The sequence below is a fragment of the Sander vitreus genome, chromosome 13 (genome assembly GCF_031162955.1).
Source record: "Sander vitreus isolate 19-12246 chromosome 13, sanVit1, whole genome shotgun sequence".
Classification (NCBI taxonomy): Eukaryota; Metazoa; Chordata; class Actinopteri; order Perciformes; family Percidae; genus Sander; species Sander vitreus.
In genome coordinates this window covers 17,645,791-17,663,197 of record NC_135867.1, presented here as the reverse complement: position 1 = coordinate 17,663,197, position 17,407 = coordinate 17,645,791, and the positions used below count along the sequence as shown (strand labels likewise).

Below are 17,407 nucleotides of genomic sequence, written 5' to 3'. Positions count from 1 at the left end.
ACAGGAGCGGTCTAGGCACAGCAAAAATCAATAACAAAAAGTCCATCTTTGTCCAAATTTGATTACATTAGTGCTCCCTGTTCTTTTGCATAATTCTTGTAAATACACAGAATTAGTGCACTAATAGTAATATGCCACTGGAAACCAAATATCCAGCCTGTGTTCTAATCACCACAGAGTGATTATCCGACTCTGAGGTTGTGTCCTCAGTGTTGTTTTTGGGAATGTGTGGATTTAAACTTAGGAGGACATTCTACAAATTTGGATGATTATGATATTTTAAAAGATGAGAAAAATCAAGAGATTCATGGTTTTTCATTAGCAAAATAGTTCCTGTCAGTGTGGAGAAGGCTTTTATAATCATTGACGGAGACACAATTCACAGAAAATATATCTGAACAACTGAACTAAACTAAAATTCACTTGTTGGCGAATAAAAAATGTCTTAGGCACATACTGAGTCTCTCCAGAATCTCCTCATCTGTCATTTTGGACTTCTTCCTCTGACGGTCAGTGTGGCGATACATTGTGTTGGACGTGTTATCCGGCTGGACCTGCGACTCTGGTGGAGTCACCACTTCTTTCACAGGGGTGGGAGGCTTTGGGTCCATGACAGAGCGTGTGTAGATCTGTCGTGAGAAACGAGTCAATGAAATGCAGAGGGGATTTTGCATTTGCAGCAGAATTATTTCACCCATCACGCCGTATAAACTCACAGATTTGGTGTGCTCGGGCCGAGGTGCGATGACCGGGGGCAGCTCGTCATCATCATCCTCTTCTTCCTCTTCCTCCTCCTCTTCTTCTTCTTCCTCATCCTCCTCTTCTGACACAGGCGGAGCGATAGGGGGCTCTGACGATGATGTTTTGGCAGCCTAGAGGGTAGAGACGTAAGTGAGTCTGGATGCATGTGCCATGTAGCAGCAAAGAATAAAAAAAGAGTATCTTCCCCAAATTAAACACATGTACACAGTTTACCACAGTAAACAGCCTGCAAATCCCAAACCAGCCATTAACTTCTGGCCAGTTGAGTTTCAAAAGATACTTTGTCTAACATACAAGCTGTAGTGGTGGCGAATACATTTTTAAATTGTAACAACCATATAACAGAGTCAGATCATATCAACATGTTATTCAAAAGCAACATAAACAAAATACACTTCATCTGTTGTGATACATCTGAAAAAAATTAATGGGGTTAAATTGTCAGGAGCAATTGTGTTAAAAGTGAAGGGAAAATTATTATCATCAAATTATTATTATGAGTCCAGTAAGAGCTAAAGAGACAAGCATTGAAAGTGAGGTGCCATTGTGCTTTAAGAGAAAACATGCAGCCACATTGCAGTAATGAGCAATATGTTGATGAAGTGTAGACATCCTCTTGATATGGTAGATACCTTTTAAAACATTTGATTAATAAGCCTCAGGCATATTTATTATGCCTAATGCTCAGCCTTCCCCCATCCAAAACTCTGCTAGCCTTGGATCATCTTCCTCTTATGGAGTGGAAACATTTCGTCCATTTCCACTCTTGTCATGCATAAATGAAGCAGTGCAGCTTAGTTCTAGTGATTAAAAAAGAAAGGGTCTGTCTAAAGGAAAGTCTCAGTCCTCCATTCAGACATACTGGGCCTCTGACCCGCAGAAATGAGTGTCTAGCTAACTGTAAGCATGTGTGTTTTTAGTTTTATTTTTTTTACAGAGCCATGCGGTAATGTCTACAATGGTAATGAAGGCACATTATTGGCAGTTTTAAAGAATATGAGCTCACACATGCAGTTTGACAGTCATTATAACCCTCTGTGGCATGCGCCCCTGCCCTGCCATTTCAGAGACGGTCCATTTAAAAATATATATATATATATATATATATATATATATATATATAAAAGAGGTTCTCTTGTGGAAGATAATAAATACATCAGTAACATTACTAACTAATAGATCCAATCATACCCCCCATGATCAATACAGAGAGTGATGATGCATCTAAAATCCAATATATGTATATGGGTTTTGCATTAGCCTGTTTGAATAATCAAAATTAGGAGATCAAATTTAGCTTCAAAGCCAATGCACGGATACATCATGTGGAAAGTAATATGGAGGAGTTACCTTGTCAAATAATGCGCTGCAGGTTCTAAGGCTGACAGGAGGCCCAGATGACAGCAGTCGGTTCTGAATGTGAAGGTTGAAAATGGATTTACTCAAAACAAACCCACACAATGTTTAAGAGTAAGTGGACTTAAGGGGAGGGGGGATGGAGGGCATGGTTACGCTACTGAGGGATGGACAATAGGTCCGTAAATTGTCCTCCTGACACCCAGTATGAGGAGAGGACATGATGGAGACAAATAATGCCACCTGAGGACTGTCCTTAACCACGTCTAGAACATATTTTCAGATTTCTAGTTTAAAATGTTATATTAATCAGCTTTAATTTGAACGCTACTATAAAGGACCGTAAGTGTCGTGTTCTTATAGCTGATTTGAAATTTCCTGATAACATGTTTAAGATGCAATCCATTAAACATCTCAATTATTGTCATAAGCACCACACATACTGACAGATGTGTTCCAAAAGCTAACTTTCCCCACTATATATGTTTGTTCACTTTTGAGCACACATTTTGTTAGAAAACTGACATCACTAAGTTTCAGTTTCAATTTTAAATATCTCCTTCCATTAGCTAGCAGGAAAGCTTTGTTAGTGAAACCAATGCTGTGGTATTCCCTTAGATAACGTCTAAGTCTTAGACATTATGGTAAAAATATAAAAAGATGTGCATTTTATTACTGCAGAATTGTTTTGGATAGTTGAGCATAATTGTTACTCGGACAGAACAAATGGTTTCACTGTTAATAAAAGAACTGGCTCCATACCGCTCTGGTGAAGATGAAGTGGCTGCTCTCATTAATCCAAATGGACAAATGCTGTTTTCTATAATACTATTAAACCTTTATGACCATTATAATTATAATCATGTAATGAATAAACATTGTGTCATGTCCTTGCCATTTCTGTTGACTTCTGAACATCAACTAATTTCCAATTAACTGTCTATGTGGGGATTAAACTGTAGCATTTTGGAAGCTTCTTACTTTAAAGCCTGAGAATTACTGACAGACAGTTTTAGGACTAACAATGACAGAGCTATGGGGCTGTTCGACCTGAATGAACTAACAACAATTTGATTCATCTGATCATACTGAGCTGCTACAGTATATAAACATCTATACTGACTTGATAATTCCAACATTATTTAGTTACAGATACATATTCTTATTATTCAGCTACTCCTCTGTTTACTAAAGCAGATAAAAGGCAGGATTGGCACCCGAACTGCATGAAACACTTCTCTTAAAATCCATCACAAGTAATTATAAATCATAAAACAGCCGAATTGGAGCCTCCATGCAACAACCATGAAGGATCCTAGGGTTTCTGTGAAGTTAAACAGTAAGGTCAACAACCCACAAGAGATGAAATGTCAATGTGAGTCTTAAGCTCACACACTCTGAGAAACGTGTTAATGCTGTAAACTTTGTTATACGAACAGTGGTCGAGCTGTCTGTGTTGTTGACAGATGAGTCCTGTGGTCTGACACTCAGACAGAAAGCTAAAGTTAAATATCCAGGACTTACTGGTTGGTAGTAGAACTAATATAAAAAAGGAAATATATGACTTAACTGATGGCTTAACAGGGGGAACTGTAACACCAGGACAGAAACACCCAGACCAAGTTATTAATCATTTAAAGCAGCAACAAAGAGGCACTACAATTGAGTCTGAAACCCTGCCAATGTATCTTAAGCTTCATCTCCATTTCTGTGTATTATAAAAGCAAAGTGTTTGTTTCCTTCCAAAACAATTTCTTAGGTGAATCTTTTGTTTGGTAGCGGTGGACAATAAGAACAATATTTAGCATGTTAGAGTGGACATCAGACACAGGAAGTAAAGTCTTTCTACGAGATTCCTAGAATTTAAAATTTAATAAAACTTGGTCAGACCAAAGTTTGAATTAGGATGCAACAGAGTGTCCCTCCCGGCATTATCTGCAGTTATAAATGTATGCTGAACATGGCTGAAACATGGCTGAAACATGGCTGAAACTGGCTCAAATGCAAGCTCAAAGAAGTTGAATAAAACCCAACAATCTTACAATATGACTAGTGGATAGTAGTCTACTTTCCATCTGACTTAAAAAGGTTCTATTTGGTCTTAAATCCTTAATGACAAGACAAGAAAACTGCAGAGTAGACATGGATTGTAGCAGGCGATAGGAAGCGAAAGCAAGTTGCTTAAAGAAAAACAACACACCAGCTCTCTAATATTTACCTGCATTGCAGGTTAGTAGAAGTTGGTGTTCAAAACACGTAGCTCATGATGGAATACTTAGAGTTTGCTTCTACAGACCAAATATTGGCACCCTCTCCTGTAGTTCTGCTTGCCTGAGACAGCGCAGACCAAACCTAGGATGGAATCTGTGTCACCGTAGTCAATAGCTGAGTCACCTCAGCAGGCCGAGGACCACTATGACAGTCCGAAGCTGACATGCTCTCAAATACCCTCACTGGGCTCGCACAACCTTTTAGACTCACTTCTACACCCACTTGCCCTTTATTGGCAAAAAGCTCTTTCAAGCAGTAGCCCTGCATTAAGTGATCCCATTGTAATTTGCCTGAGGCAGCGAAATCCCAGTGAACAGACTTGGATTTCACTTCTTCACTCGGCTGAGCGTGTTCAGGCCAAGGCATTCAAAGCATAGATTACTCTGGTCAAAGCCAGGAATGAGGTCAGCACAGCGGGAGTCCTTCTAGATGCAGTTGAGCCTCCAGTGGAGCTTGTCTATGGGTATTTAAAAATCTGGTTTAGTAGATTGGAAAAATAAACAATGAGCAGCAGAGGCTCTCACAGCAGTCACCGTTTCCGTGCAGGAGCTGCAGACTGATTGGCATGTACGCAAAATTCAGGGCATTATGGAACATTGTGAGGGTAGTAAGCCTCTAGAGGGAAGTGCACACATTTTGCCCATTAGAGGAAGAAGTCTGTGCAAATACATGCTGGAGAGTTACACAGTCTATCCCAGAAATCCCAGACAGAGTTAGTGATAGTAAAGTGAGGAACATTTACTGTGGTGTAGTTGGAGAGGCATAATTTCTTATGAGGTTCAAGTGGATGAAATAAAGCCACATAATGTTGCAACTTACCTGTTTAATTATTACACTGTTACATATAAATCACGAAGAAATATATCTTTGAGTTGAGAGATTTTCCAATGATGTTATTACTATAATAACCAGACAATCTAGGGAGGTCAAGATATGCAGTGTGCAGCAATGAAATTCCTAATACTAAATACTAAAAGGGGAATGTTTAATTAGCAACATCATGATTTATTTACTAATTTGAAGGTGTAATATATTCTTAATAATAATCAAATGTATTATTTAGGCTTATAACTAACACTAATCAAAGTAAGCTTCAATATAAAAGAACTCACCAGAGTGTTTGCTGCTATGTACCCATGTGCCGACTTGTCTGAAACAGAAAAGAACATTATAATCTTTTGTATTAGACATAAGAATAAATATGAAATGTTTTTGTTATATTGGTGGTGGTTATTTTATTTTGTCAGTATTTTGGTGTTGTTTACCTCCTGAAGTAAAGCTCATGTATTTCTGGTTGTTGACGGTCTCTTTGGAGTCGTAGAACTTTAAGACGTCTAACACAGCCTGTGGGTTCTTTTTCTGCTCCAGCTTGGTGATGTTTGAGGTCTGTAGGAGACGTGCCCATTGCTCTGGGATACCCTGCACAAATAGAAAGAGGTCAAATGTTAAAAATGTTATCATTTTAGCTACAATATTCAAGTTTTGTTGTGAGGAAAGAGTGTGGGTTGTTAATAGTCCTTCAATCACAGCCAGAAACCGTTGAAGATGTAGTGTTTCTGTTGCGCCAAACAGGCTTTTAGGAGCCATACTAAGGTGAACACTAGACACTGGACACTAAGTGGTCACTACGGCTGTCAATCAACCCAACATATCCCCAAACTCTTTAACCCTTACTTAACCTTACTAGAGCCAACTTTGCAGTTCTAACCCTGCTTCCAGTCTTTGTGCTAAGCTTAGCTAACTGTCTGTAGCTTCATATTTAACGGACATAATGAGAGTAGTATCGAGCTTCTCATCTAACTCTTAGCAAGAAAGTAGTAGAAAACATCTACTACAACTACTCTTGTAAGGCATTTTCGCACTTTTTTAGCCTATGTTTGCATGTTTTAATGCCCACTGGTGGACATTAGGCCTTTTACAGTGGGCTGAATGTAGTTCAACAATAGGTTTCATTCATGCGATCTTTGTAAACTTGTAGATATTTTTACACTTAAAGCAACTGCTGAAAGAAATAGTCTACTGTTCTGTGGAAGCAAAAAAAGATGACACTTGGATGGGGATCAAGGAGCAAATCAACAGTAACATACTGTATCCTCCCAGAAAACCATAAAGTAAGTGAAATCAAAGTGGTTTGGCTCTGTATGTTATGAGCACACCGCTTATCAAATGGACAAGGAAGTATTTGTTACTGAAAAATACCAAAAGACATGCAGTACTTCTCAGTGAAAAATTGGTTTTACAGGGGAATGATGATAAGTGTGGTATTGCTCATCCATTATTTCATTTGAAAATAATTCCTTTCAGGTCTAAACAAAGATGACTAAACACGATTTACAGATTAGGCCTGGTATGGTGAAACCATTTCATGTTTGTCCATGTTACAGTATAACAGTTCCATTATACAGTATACATGAACATCTGTTTATGTGTTTTCATTCTTTATAGCATGATGTCATTGCTTTTCCCATAACAGAGGATTACCTCAATGGTAACGGATTACCATATACATGATGTAGAAAACAATATAATAAACACTTATATAATGCAATATGATGCAATTCATTACAATAACTTCCCCTGCAACAGCTTTTCCTTCCAGTATATAAGAAGAACAAAATCCAAGGTGCAACATATATAATACACATCAGTAAAACTGAATAAACATATCTGTTGAATCAAAAACTGAACATTGAAAGCTTTATAAGCTTTGTTTTGGAGCCACTGCATTGAACCGCTCACTAGATTGTGTCAAACAGATGAGTTTAGTGTCTAAGTATAATAGTCCTAACATATTATATCTACTTAGAGTCCCTAATTGTTGTGGTATGGTATAAAGTATAAAAACAAGAAAAAAAACCACTTCCAGGTCTTCTCTATGAATAACTCAGTTCAGTGTAAATAACATTAAACAGAGCATAAAAGAAGGAAATACTGTGTCATGGTATAATACATCTAGGCTTGCGTAAGAATAAAACATCTACTGCCAACAGAAACTGCAGCTAGAATGTAATTTACCAAGAAACGCTAAAGGATTCCAGTGCAGTTTTCACCTGATAGGGGAGATAGAGTGATTGTCATTCAAGTCACTTGTATTGCTAACTTTATGTGAAGGATACTATATATCATTAGTTGACTTCATTGCCTGAGGGAATTGTGATTTTAGAAGTGTGTGCGGGACTCTGCTTTCAGATAGGATCAGGATCAGTCCCTGTTAATATATGCCTGATTGTCAGGTGAAAGAGATACTCACTGTGAATTCTCCTGTTACAGCATCAAAGCCAACATGAATGGTGTGTTCAAAGTCTGAGGGTAGGGATATCTCAGGACGTTCCTTCTCCTTCTTCTTGTTTGCTGCAGAAGACAAACAGTGATTAACAATTGTGTATTTTTATACAGAGGTAAACTAGTAAAGGATGTGAATCAATGTGGGGCAGAGTGTGAGGGTGACGTGTGGGGGAGGATACTTACTCTTGTCTCCCCCGGGGAAGATGGAGCGCAGACGGACTTTCTTGTTTTTCTCTTCAGGAGCCATTGGAAGTGGTTTAGAGGCGTGATTCAGTGATGAAGAGTCTCGGGAACTACTGTTCATTCTCAAGGGGGGGGCTGGTGGTTTCTCTTCAATATCGACACTATCAGACATCTTTAGTAGCACTCACAATGTCCTATGAGAGAGAGAGAGAGAAAGAGAGAGATGGAGGAGTTCGGTGTTAAATAATCTGGGTATAGATCAGTTGGGACTCGTGAAGGTTGCAAAATCTCTCTGGATGCTCCAAACATAGCAACCTTGAATTTTGACTAGTGCTTAGCCATAGTAAGTTCAAAAAAATACAATTACATCAAGGGATTCAATTATTGTGTCAATATCAAGGATGACAAAGGCGTGAGATGTATATTCTATAAAAACGGCAGAAAATAGTATAAAATTGGCCATAGGAATCAGAGCCAGATGTAATGTTTTAAGATCGCTTATTTTATCCAAAACCCAAAGATATTGAATTCATATTTGAGTTTTTGTTGATTTGTCTTTTCACTTCATGATTTCAGCAGTCACAAAAGGTTTACTTTTTTTTTGCTTGAGACTATAAAAGTCTTCTATTTCTCACAAAAGTCTAACATTATTTAGTTTTGTACACTGATACGTGTGGGCTCCAGCTAGGAAAGTGACATACAGGAGTTGCAGAGGCCGTCTCTGTGGCTGGTTTCTGAAGCAGTAGGACTGGAGAAATATAAATGTGACAAAGTCATATCAAGACTTGAGTTAGCTGAATTCAGACAGATCTAACACTTACAGAAGACTCCTAGTTACACTTTCAAAGGATTGTATTTTTAGAGCTTTGGCCTATTTTAGCACTGTAACATGAGGAATTCTGTTACAGCGACACTGGCTGCAGGTCTAAAAGAAATTCTCTGCTAACACATCTGAGTCTGATGTCCAGTGGGTCTGTTCAGCTGTGAAAACAGTAACCAGGAGTTGATTCTGAGAGAAACTGGCAAGAGTAAACATTCCCATCACGCATCCTCTAATTTTCCATCTACCCATCCCACTACCATATTAAACTCCTTCACTGCCTCACCCTGAGGCCAAGCCCATCATGTGATGTGCAGCACAACCGTCCCAGAAAGTGGGCCATCCAGGCCGCCCCCTTAGTGGAGACCTACATTAGCAAACAAAGACCAGTCCTCGGTTCTTACACAGTGCTCACTGCCTCTGACAAATTACACATGTGCCATCACAGTGGCCTTTACAATTTTATGTAACCATCTTTGTGTACAAGGTAAAATCTGGTTGGTTACCCCCTACTTTTGGTTAACTTCCCAAAAGAGCTGGTATTGAATGAAGGAATTAGATTAGTGGGAAAGAAATACTATATATTGATTATGAAAAGCCATGATTTAATCAGATATGTCAACAGTAAAAGCATAGTCTTCTTGTGAAACATATTTGCCACTAATGCTTCCTCTTTGGACAGGACAATCAGAACCAATAGAATCTTACAGATTGTGTTCACTATCTTTGTCTTTAACTTTGCAGTGACTCTTTCAAAGCAACACAATTATTAACAGATGGGTATTTCAATTGTATCTCCATAAGAGCGGAACAGTCTCTCATCTGATCTAACAGTTTTTTTCCCCCCTTGGATAACATCAACCATTAATGTGTGTTTAGACTTATTCCAATGTTTTATTCATATAAACTAGACTACAAAATATCTGCCAATATTCATTATCTGACAAAAGTCTTTAAGATCAAACATTGGTCTGCCATAAAAGACAAATCTTGTTGTTTCCTTATAAACTTGACAGTGTTTTTGTTCCCCTCTGCTGGTGGTGTGATGAGACTAACAATTGTGTTTCACTGGCAAGAGCATTGTGATCATTTCAATTGGACAAACTTTTCTATCATCACTGCAGGAAATGATTTGGCAGATAGTGAAGCCATACTTTTCTGGCCTTTAGTATCAGAGCTGGCTGTGGATGAATTGTCACGCGACTAACGGTGGGACACGTGTTATACACTGAGCAAGTGTGAGGGTGGCATCCACAGTGAAGTGTGGAACATGATAAAAAAAAAAGATAAAAAAAAACACTGCAGCTCTTTTAAGATGATTTTCATGGCATATTTCCATATATACTGGTGGTGGTTGCTGTCAGTTTCTACCATGTTGGGTGAGTTCCAGGTGAAAGTCCAGACAACAGCAACAAACAGGTTCTCTTAGGATTAGGTTAGGCGTGTCACTAACAACAAAACCCAGTGAAACTCTGCGGTTTACAAAGTTATGTCACAATATCGACAGAGAGCAACAGGGAGTTGCTGACAACATGGCTATCAAAAAAAATGTACAGGAAGTAGCCAGGAAAATAAAGATGACATAGTGGTATGTCATGGAAACCTTGCAGTATGTGCCACATGACAAAGAAGCCCACATTTAAAGTTAAAGGGTTGTAGGGATACATACAATTACTGTGTTTCAGCTTAATCAGCATAACATATATCCATTGTCTAGAGTTGTTTTCTATTACAAAGACACATGCAAGTGGCTCTGCCCTGTTGAGACTAATGCAGCTGTGACTGATGCCCCTGTTTAACCCATTAACATAAACCTTTGAACACATTCTTGCCAGCTACAGTACATCACACAGCTTTTATATAGTCATGCACAGAAGTGGATTCACTAATATGTGCACATGGCACAAGCAAGACCTGACAGCAGCAATCAGGTCATTATCTGGTCTGCAAATACAGAGGAAAAGAATCAATGGCTGCGACATCCAATCATGACGAAGTGACCAGAGGCTATGAACCATTTAAACATAAAATTTATATTTTTGAGATTTTGGGTGAAGTCTTGGCTTCATCGATACTCAGGCTCTCCCTGGGAGGATGCAATGCAGACTACCCTTACATAAAGCAGTGAGGGTAAAGTGCATGCTCATTAATATGATAATTTCATACAACACCTGCCATTGGAGAGCAGTGTGAATGAATTATGTACTCTTCAGTATCTGACTGTGGTCATTTCTATATCAGGCAGCAGCGAGAATATGTGCCACCAGCTAAAGAATACAGCAGGAAACCACAAGAAACCAAATTAATTAATATGTTACAAACTGTGGTTGTCACTGCTGTGTGGCTATTTGGCTAATCTCCTGCAACAGCAGCAGCTCTGCTGAGCAGTCAGACGGCTAAGGATGGCAGATTCATGGAGGCCCAGACGTTACTTGATTCTTCTCTCACATAAAACACTGACCTATTTACTATGCAGACTGACAGGCAGTCAGTCAGTCAGTCAGTGAGTGCACTGTCTCTAAAACAAGCAGCTCCTATTTCTGAAACACACATAAGCTAGTCTCTCAACATTTTAAATCAACTCTACGTATGAGGCTGAACTATTTCAGCAGACAACGGGAAAAATATCATTAAGAGACCAATTTTTGTCAGCTGTAACAATGATCCACTATAAGAAATTACAACCCCAAACCTCACTCTGCTTAGCTTGCTTTGGTAGGAAGTGACAATATTCAGTATGAATACACGTGTCTAAAAAAACACAGAACCACCGCAGACACACCACCTCAACTCAGATATTATTGAGGATGTTTTCACATTTCTCTTCCATAAAATATTAATCTGTCTATGAAGAGCAGGCATTTTCTCTGCTTTTTCAAACATTAATGCAGAATTTGAATGGGTAACACAGGAAGAGGCTCTAATCTTGAGCCCATTGCGGCCCAGTAATGGCCCGCAGTGGGGGGAGGGCTCCATAAGCCCGGCTCTTCGTGCCCCTGATTAGGACACACTCTCTGTTTGACTTGGCTTTAGCTATGGCTGTGCTTCTTTGAAAGATGCTGATTACTTGGATGGGGTGGACAGCTAGAGGGCATTCAAAGGATAAGGAGGAAGGGGGGATACTCCAGAGCTGCAGTTTACCATTGTTATCTCCTTTATCTTGGTGCTGTTCATACAGTACTTTTACTGGCCACTGGAGTGTTTTATAGACACAGAGTCAGTAAAGTTGGCCCATTCTACAATTAGCAAGAGCAAAAGAAGGCCAGTTCACTTGACAACCTTCATATAATACAGACACTTCACCCAGACATTAAAGCACTGGAGGCCGACGACACACAGATGTCAACATGCTGCAGTGATGCTCCTCTCTCACATGGTTGGTAAGAATAAAATACACGGAGTCAAAATGCAGATGCCATCCCCCTATCATTTTAAATGAGGGTTAGAGGAGGAGGCGTTTGGTGTTATAGTACAATTTTGCTAAAGAGGACTCCCTTTGAAAGGGACTCAAGTAAAATTTATGGTCACAAGATTAAAACCTCACGTGGTCAAACATGCCACAGCATCTCAAGGAAATCATCTTATCTAGTTTTAGTTTCATTTATTTATTTATTTTTAGTTTATAGAAAAACTGAACATAAGGAAAGGATGATGGAAAAAAAAAAAAGATTCTGTTGTTTTTTTTACTTACTGAGCATTGACAACTGATGGTTATTATTGTATTAAATAGATATTATCCTGAAGACTCATTACTTCTACATTTGAGTCCAGTGTCCATGGGACTTATGTTCACATGGGTGTGTACCAGAGTTTGTGTAACAGACATGGAATTGATGAACGTAATCCAGGCTTTTGCAGAATCGCCAAATTTTAACATTGATGTCTGGGGACAGGGTTCCGGCTTTAAGTCTTAAAGGAGTAGAATACGCTTATTTGCTGTCTTACAGAGAGTTAGATGAGAACATTGATACCACTCTTTACTATCAGTATGGGAAATATTAGCTTAGTTTAGCAAAAGGACTGGAAACACGGGGAAACAGTTAGCCTGGCTCTGTCCAAAGGTATCTAAATCCGCCTACCAGCACCTCTAAAGCTCACTGTTTAGCATGTCATATCTTGTTTGTTTAATCTGCAACATGTTTGAACGTATAAAGTCAGACTCAGTAGATTAGTGACTTAAAGAGCTGACATTTGACATTCTTAAGCCAACACACAACATACACCAGCCCTGGATTTACAAAACATCAAAATACAGCTGCTGACTGTTGCATCCAATTATTGTCTGTGACTTGGTAACTGATATACAAATGTTTGACATATCAGCTGTTGTGTGAGTACTACAACTAGACGTGCATTTAATTTTAATGTCTCCCCTGCCAAACACATACGTACAGCTGCATTATGATTTTGCATAGCAAACACTGCCACAGGACTAATACTTATGTCAACAAGTGAATCAACTGAGAGGTTGTGTTCTGCCACACACAGTAGTTGCACCTCCATGCGGCTGAAGTCCTTGTTGTTTATTTTTAAAATAAAGAAACAGTGACAGCACTGCTCTAAGTGATCTTCAGCTCGAAGGTGTTATTTGTGTGTGACAGAGGAGTAATTCCCTTCTACCTGGAGTTACAAATCTTGGATCATGTTTGTCATGACCACAGCTTTCCTATAATTTTGTACCAAAACTGTGCCTGGGGTTTTATTCAGTAAATCAACTTAATTGTGAGCATACTTGTTTAATGTCATTGACAAATCTTGATCAAACACGAAGCTTGCTGCATTTAAACTCCAGTTGAACTGAAAGTCTTATTAAGTGTTTTGTATAGATATTATAGCTGAAGCATTTGTGAAAGTCTCTCCTCAGGAGATACAGCACAAATATACAAAACAGAATGAGGGCCAAAATGTGAGTTTATAACAATTCTTCTTATGGAAATAACAGAGAAACAGTTACTGTTTAAAAAAAGTTTGAGGTATTTCTTTTAATTCACGCTTCTCCTCCAACATATTACATCCTGCAGTCTGTTTACCTTAAAACAAATTCAAGTTCAGATGCCCCTCTGCAACTCTCTGCAAACTCTTGATCCAGCCCAACTTGTTAATCTCTTAAACCCCCTGAACCTGTTTCCTCCTCTGCAACATTTCATCCTTTTCTTCTCCACAGTATCTATCCATCTGGAACGTCTTCACCCATTGCATCAACTTACTGTAAAGGCTTTAACCCCTCTAACTTTCCGGGAATCCTGAATCCTCCCAATACATTTCTCTTCACTATCTTGAAGCCATATTTGCTATTAGTGTGTGATACATCAGAAACAGTGTAAATCACAGAAGAACTATCCTGGTCACAAATTGAGGGATTTTACACACACACACACACACACACACACACACACACACACACACACACACACACACACACACACACACACACACACACACACACACACACACACACACACACACACACACACACACACACACACACACACACTATTCTAAGTAGCAACAGACATCAAGTAGGGAGATTACAAAGGGAGCTGTGTCAATGTGTCAGTGTGTGAGTGTTTCTTCTGTGTGTGTGTGTGTGTCTCTCTCTCTCTCTCTCTCTCTCTCCTGTCTCTCTCCATCCATCTCTCTCACTTATTCCCCCTCCCCTTTCTGAGACAAAATGGCCAGATGGCTTCCAATCCTACATGCTAATCCACAACACACAGACTGTAGCTCTGACACACCTACCACAAGACTACAGTCCTGCTTTAGACAGCTATGCCCTTAAGCACACCCAAACAGCCCACATGAGGCCACTACACATTTATAAACTGTCAACAAGACTCCTAGCCGATAACTTCACTGAACAATAGCAGCATAACTCATGCAGACTAAGTCCTCAGCAGATGGAGGCCTAGTTGTATGTGTTGTGTGTCCTGCTATCATATTTCAGGCAGCCCAGTTAGCAGGCTATAGGCCAAGATGAGGTTCTGTGTCTACTGCTTTTGTTAGCTGAGGTGAGGTAAGAGAAGCTGTATGTGTTAGGTTACACTGGCCAGTGGAAAACAAGGGGAAGCCCAGAACTGCTGCACACACTAATAGCCATGGAGACATACAGGCAGATATACTGAAAAAAGAACGGTTCACGTTGCTTCAGTGTACAAAAAAGTTGTGATTGTATGTGTTGTTTATATGATTATGTTAAATAAATGTGCAGGGAGATTTATACGGTGGCAGATTAGATATTAACCACTTCATTTTGGTCATCCGGGTCTGGGCAGATGATCATATTAAAAACATAAATAAAACAAATGAAACATCTACTAGTACATTTATCCAAGTGGCCAAGAGATAAGGAGGTCCTGGTGTGTATAGTATTCCAAAACATATCTGCCTGACAAATCAAGCTAGAATAAAATAATCCATTATTTAAGCAAAATGTCATGTTTATTTTGTTAAGCAGAAAACGCCATACCATCATTTATTACATTGCATACAAAGATACTAAAAATAATTTAATAATAATCTTACAAGGCAATTCTATCTAATGGTTGGTGTTCACAGAAAGTATAGGATTAAAACAAATAATAATGTTTTGGTTATGCAAGTTGATCACAAGGGTCAGTTAAAGCCAAGCCACAATAAGCTTGGATTTTGCCTACACAATTAATGTTTACACTGTAAACAGTATGCTATTTTGGTGCAGCTTTACTTTTATTAATACAGAGCACACATGCACAGAATATCAGACCTGAGAGGTTACCACCTTTTGCAAATATGACATTTTCATGAGATGCCTGTAACACAGAGACAAAGGCCTATGTGAATACTTTCAACTGATGCTAAGCAGCTTTACCCAGACCCATGTAGACATTGAAAATACAGAGCTGTTAACTGTCCATTTCCCTGTAACAGACCTGTGCAGATAAAGGTGTGATGAATATATAATGCTTGTGGCAAGTGTAGCACATCGTCTAAGACCCAGAGCGGCAGCCAATTATCCAGCAATGGTTTCACAGATCAGTTGAACAGCAGGATGTATAAATATCAAACACGTTAATGGTATATCACAGCATCTCTGTCTGATTGTCTCTGACACTGCATTAGATTACAACTGTAGGGCTGGTGTCTTCTGCCAAGCAAAGTGCTGTCTAATGTAATGAGCTATACCGACTCAAACTATTTTATGCACCAACAACATTATTTTCACATAGAAAAGCTTGATTGAGCTGAACTGAAGGACAAAGGTGGGGCCATGGTGGTGGTGATGGTGGTTATAGGGACACTTCACATTTCCAAAAAGATAGCAGTGGACACAATACAAACCCTTGGGTGAACACAGTGAAAGGAGGGCAGTCATGGTGTCTGGACAGATAGATTAGTGATGAATGGAAGGGCACGTATCACATCTACTGTATATCAGTATAACAGGCCAATGTTCAAAGGGAGTAACACCTTCAGCATCCCATCCCCCAATTCCCCTCTACAATCATCTCACCCTCCCTCGATCACTGACATGACTCCCTAACATCCCTCTTTCACACGACAGCCAGACAACAGGTCTCCCATCAGGCCCTGATTCTCACAAACTGGAGGATGACTTTGCTCCCTTTAGAGATGAATCTCCCTCTGCATAAGCTCTGACACCACAATCAAAATCAGCAGAGGTGATGAGGAGACATTCACGACTGTAGCCAATCCTTCCATTCTCCTCCACCACCGATGGCTGTGGAAGAATCCGAGGCAGAATAGCTCAGCTTTTACAGGACCGGCCCCTACCCCCACTCTGCTCCCCAATGAAGTCAGGTGACCAGATGTTGTATATCTCCCTGTCACTACAGCCTCCATGAATCTGCTACACACATCCATGTTAAAGCCAGGAGACAGAGGCACGTCTCTGTTCTCTCTCTCTCTGGTCTGGTCAAATAAATGGAAATAAAAGCTATTTCTTTAGCAAACACTCCCTAGAAAGGCCATAAGTGAGGCAGTGTAGAGATAACAAAAGAGCATCTATCAGCATATTAGGCATCCATCACCCCCCATCCACAGCATATACAACTCTGATCCATCCGTCAGCCTCGGGTCTACAGACCCAAAATAGCATTGCTTCTTTTTTGTGCCAGTGTTGCCACTGCAGCTGCTGCATTTGTCCAGGACTGACACACACACACACACACACACACACACACACACACACACATTGATTCTAACACCTCCCCATCAACAAAGATGCTATTTGCGAGAGGCACAAGGGAGTGCATACAGAAATGATGTGATGCAGAGGGGGGTATAGGATCATATAAATACATCTCTAGCCCATCTGATGCAGGCATCCATTTCCATCTCGCCCTCACGGACACACTGCTGATGAAACAGCTGCGTTCTTAGCAGGGCAGAATGCAGAGTAGAAGAAGGAGGAAAAAAGGCTACAAAGCACCCCTACATACACAGCCTCCCCCTCCTCCTCTCCTCTCCTCTCCTCCCTCCTCTACCTCCCCCCTCAACATCCCCTATTGCCATACACAGAGAAGGAATTACCTGAAATATGTCTTCACATTCTCTTGCTCAGTGTTTTGCCTTTGAGCCCGGAGCTCTGGTAGATTCATCGTCAACCGTACAGGCCTAATGACAGTTTAAAGGCAGGATTGCCATTCTCTTGTCAGACCAGTTCCTGACCCTAAAAGCAAGCTTGTTCGGCAGGCTGGATGCTTCACTGGCTGCTCACTGTTCCCTAGCCCA

The 17,407-nt window shown here is 39.9% G+C and overlaps 1 protein-coding gene across 2 annotated transcripts in view; it reads right to left on the bottom strand.

The window, feature by feature from the left end:
• LOC144527911 (serine/threonine-protein kinase PAK 3) overlaps positions 1-17,407 on the bottom strand; it is a 26,622-nt gene extending 9,215 nt beyond the window's left edge. Inside the window, exons 1-8 of one of the 2 annotated variants that reach the window (XM_078266257.1) lie at positions 17,207-17,407; positions 7,858-8,051; positions 7,640-7,740; positions 5,655-5,808; positions 5,502-5,539; positions 2,113-2,175; positions 717-872; positions 458-629 (exon numbers count right to left, since the gene is read on the bottom strand). In XM_078266257.1, the coding sequence (XP_078122383.1) occupies positions 458-629; positions 717-872; positions 2,113-2,175; positions 5,502-5,539; positions 5,655-5,808; positions 7,640-7,740; positions 7,858-8,029 (856 nt within the window). In that variant the 5' untranslated portion in view covers positions 8,030-8,051; positions 17,207-17,407. The remainder of the gene's footprint in view (positions 1-457; positions 630-716; positions 873-2,112; positions 2,176-5,501; positions 5,540-5,654; positions 5,809-7,639; positions 7,741-7,857; positions 8,052-17,206) is intronic. The other variant, XM_078266258.1, reaches the window with a different exon arrangement.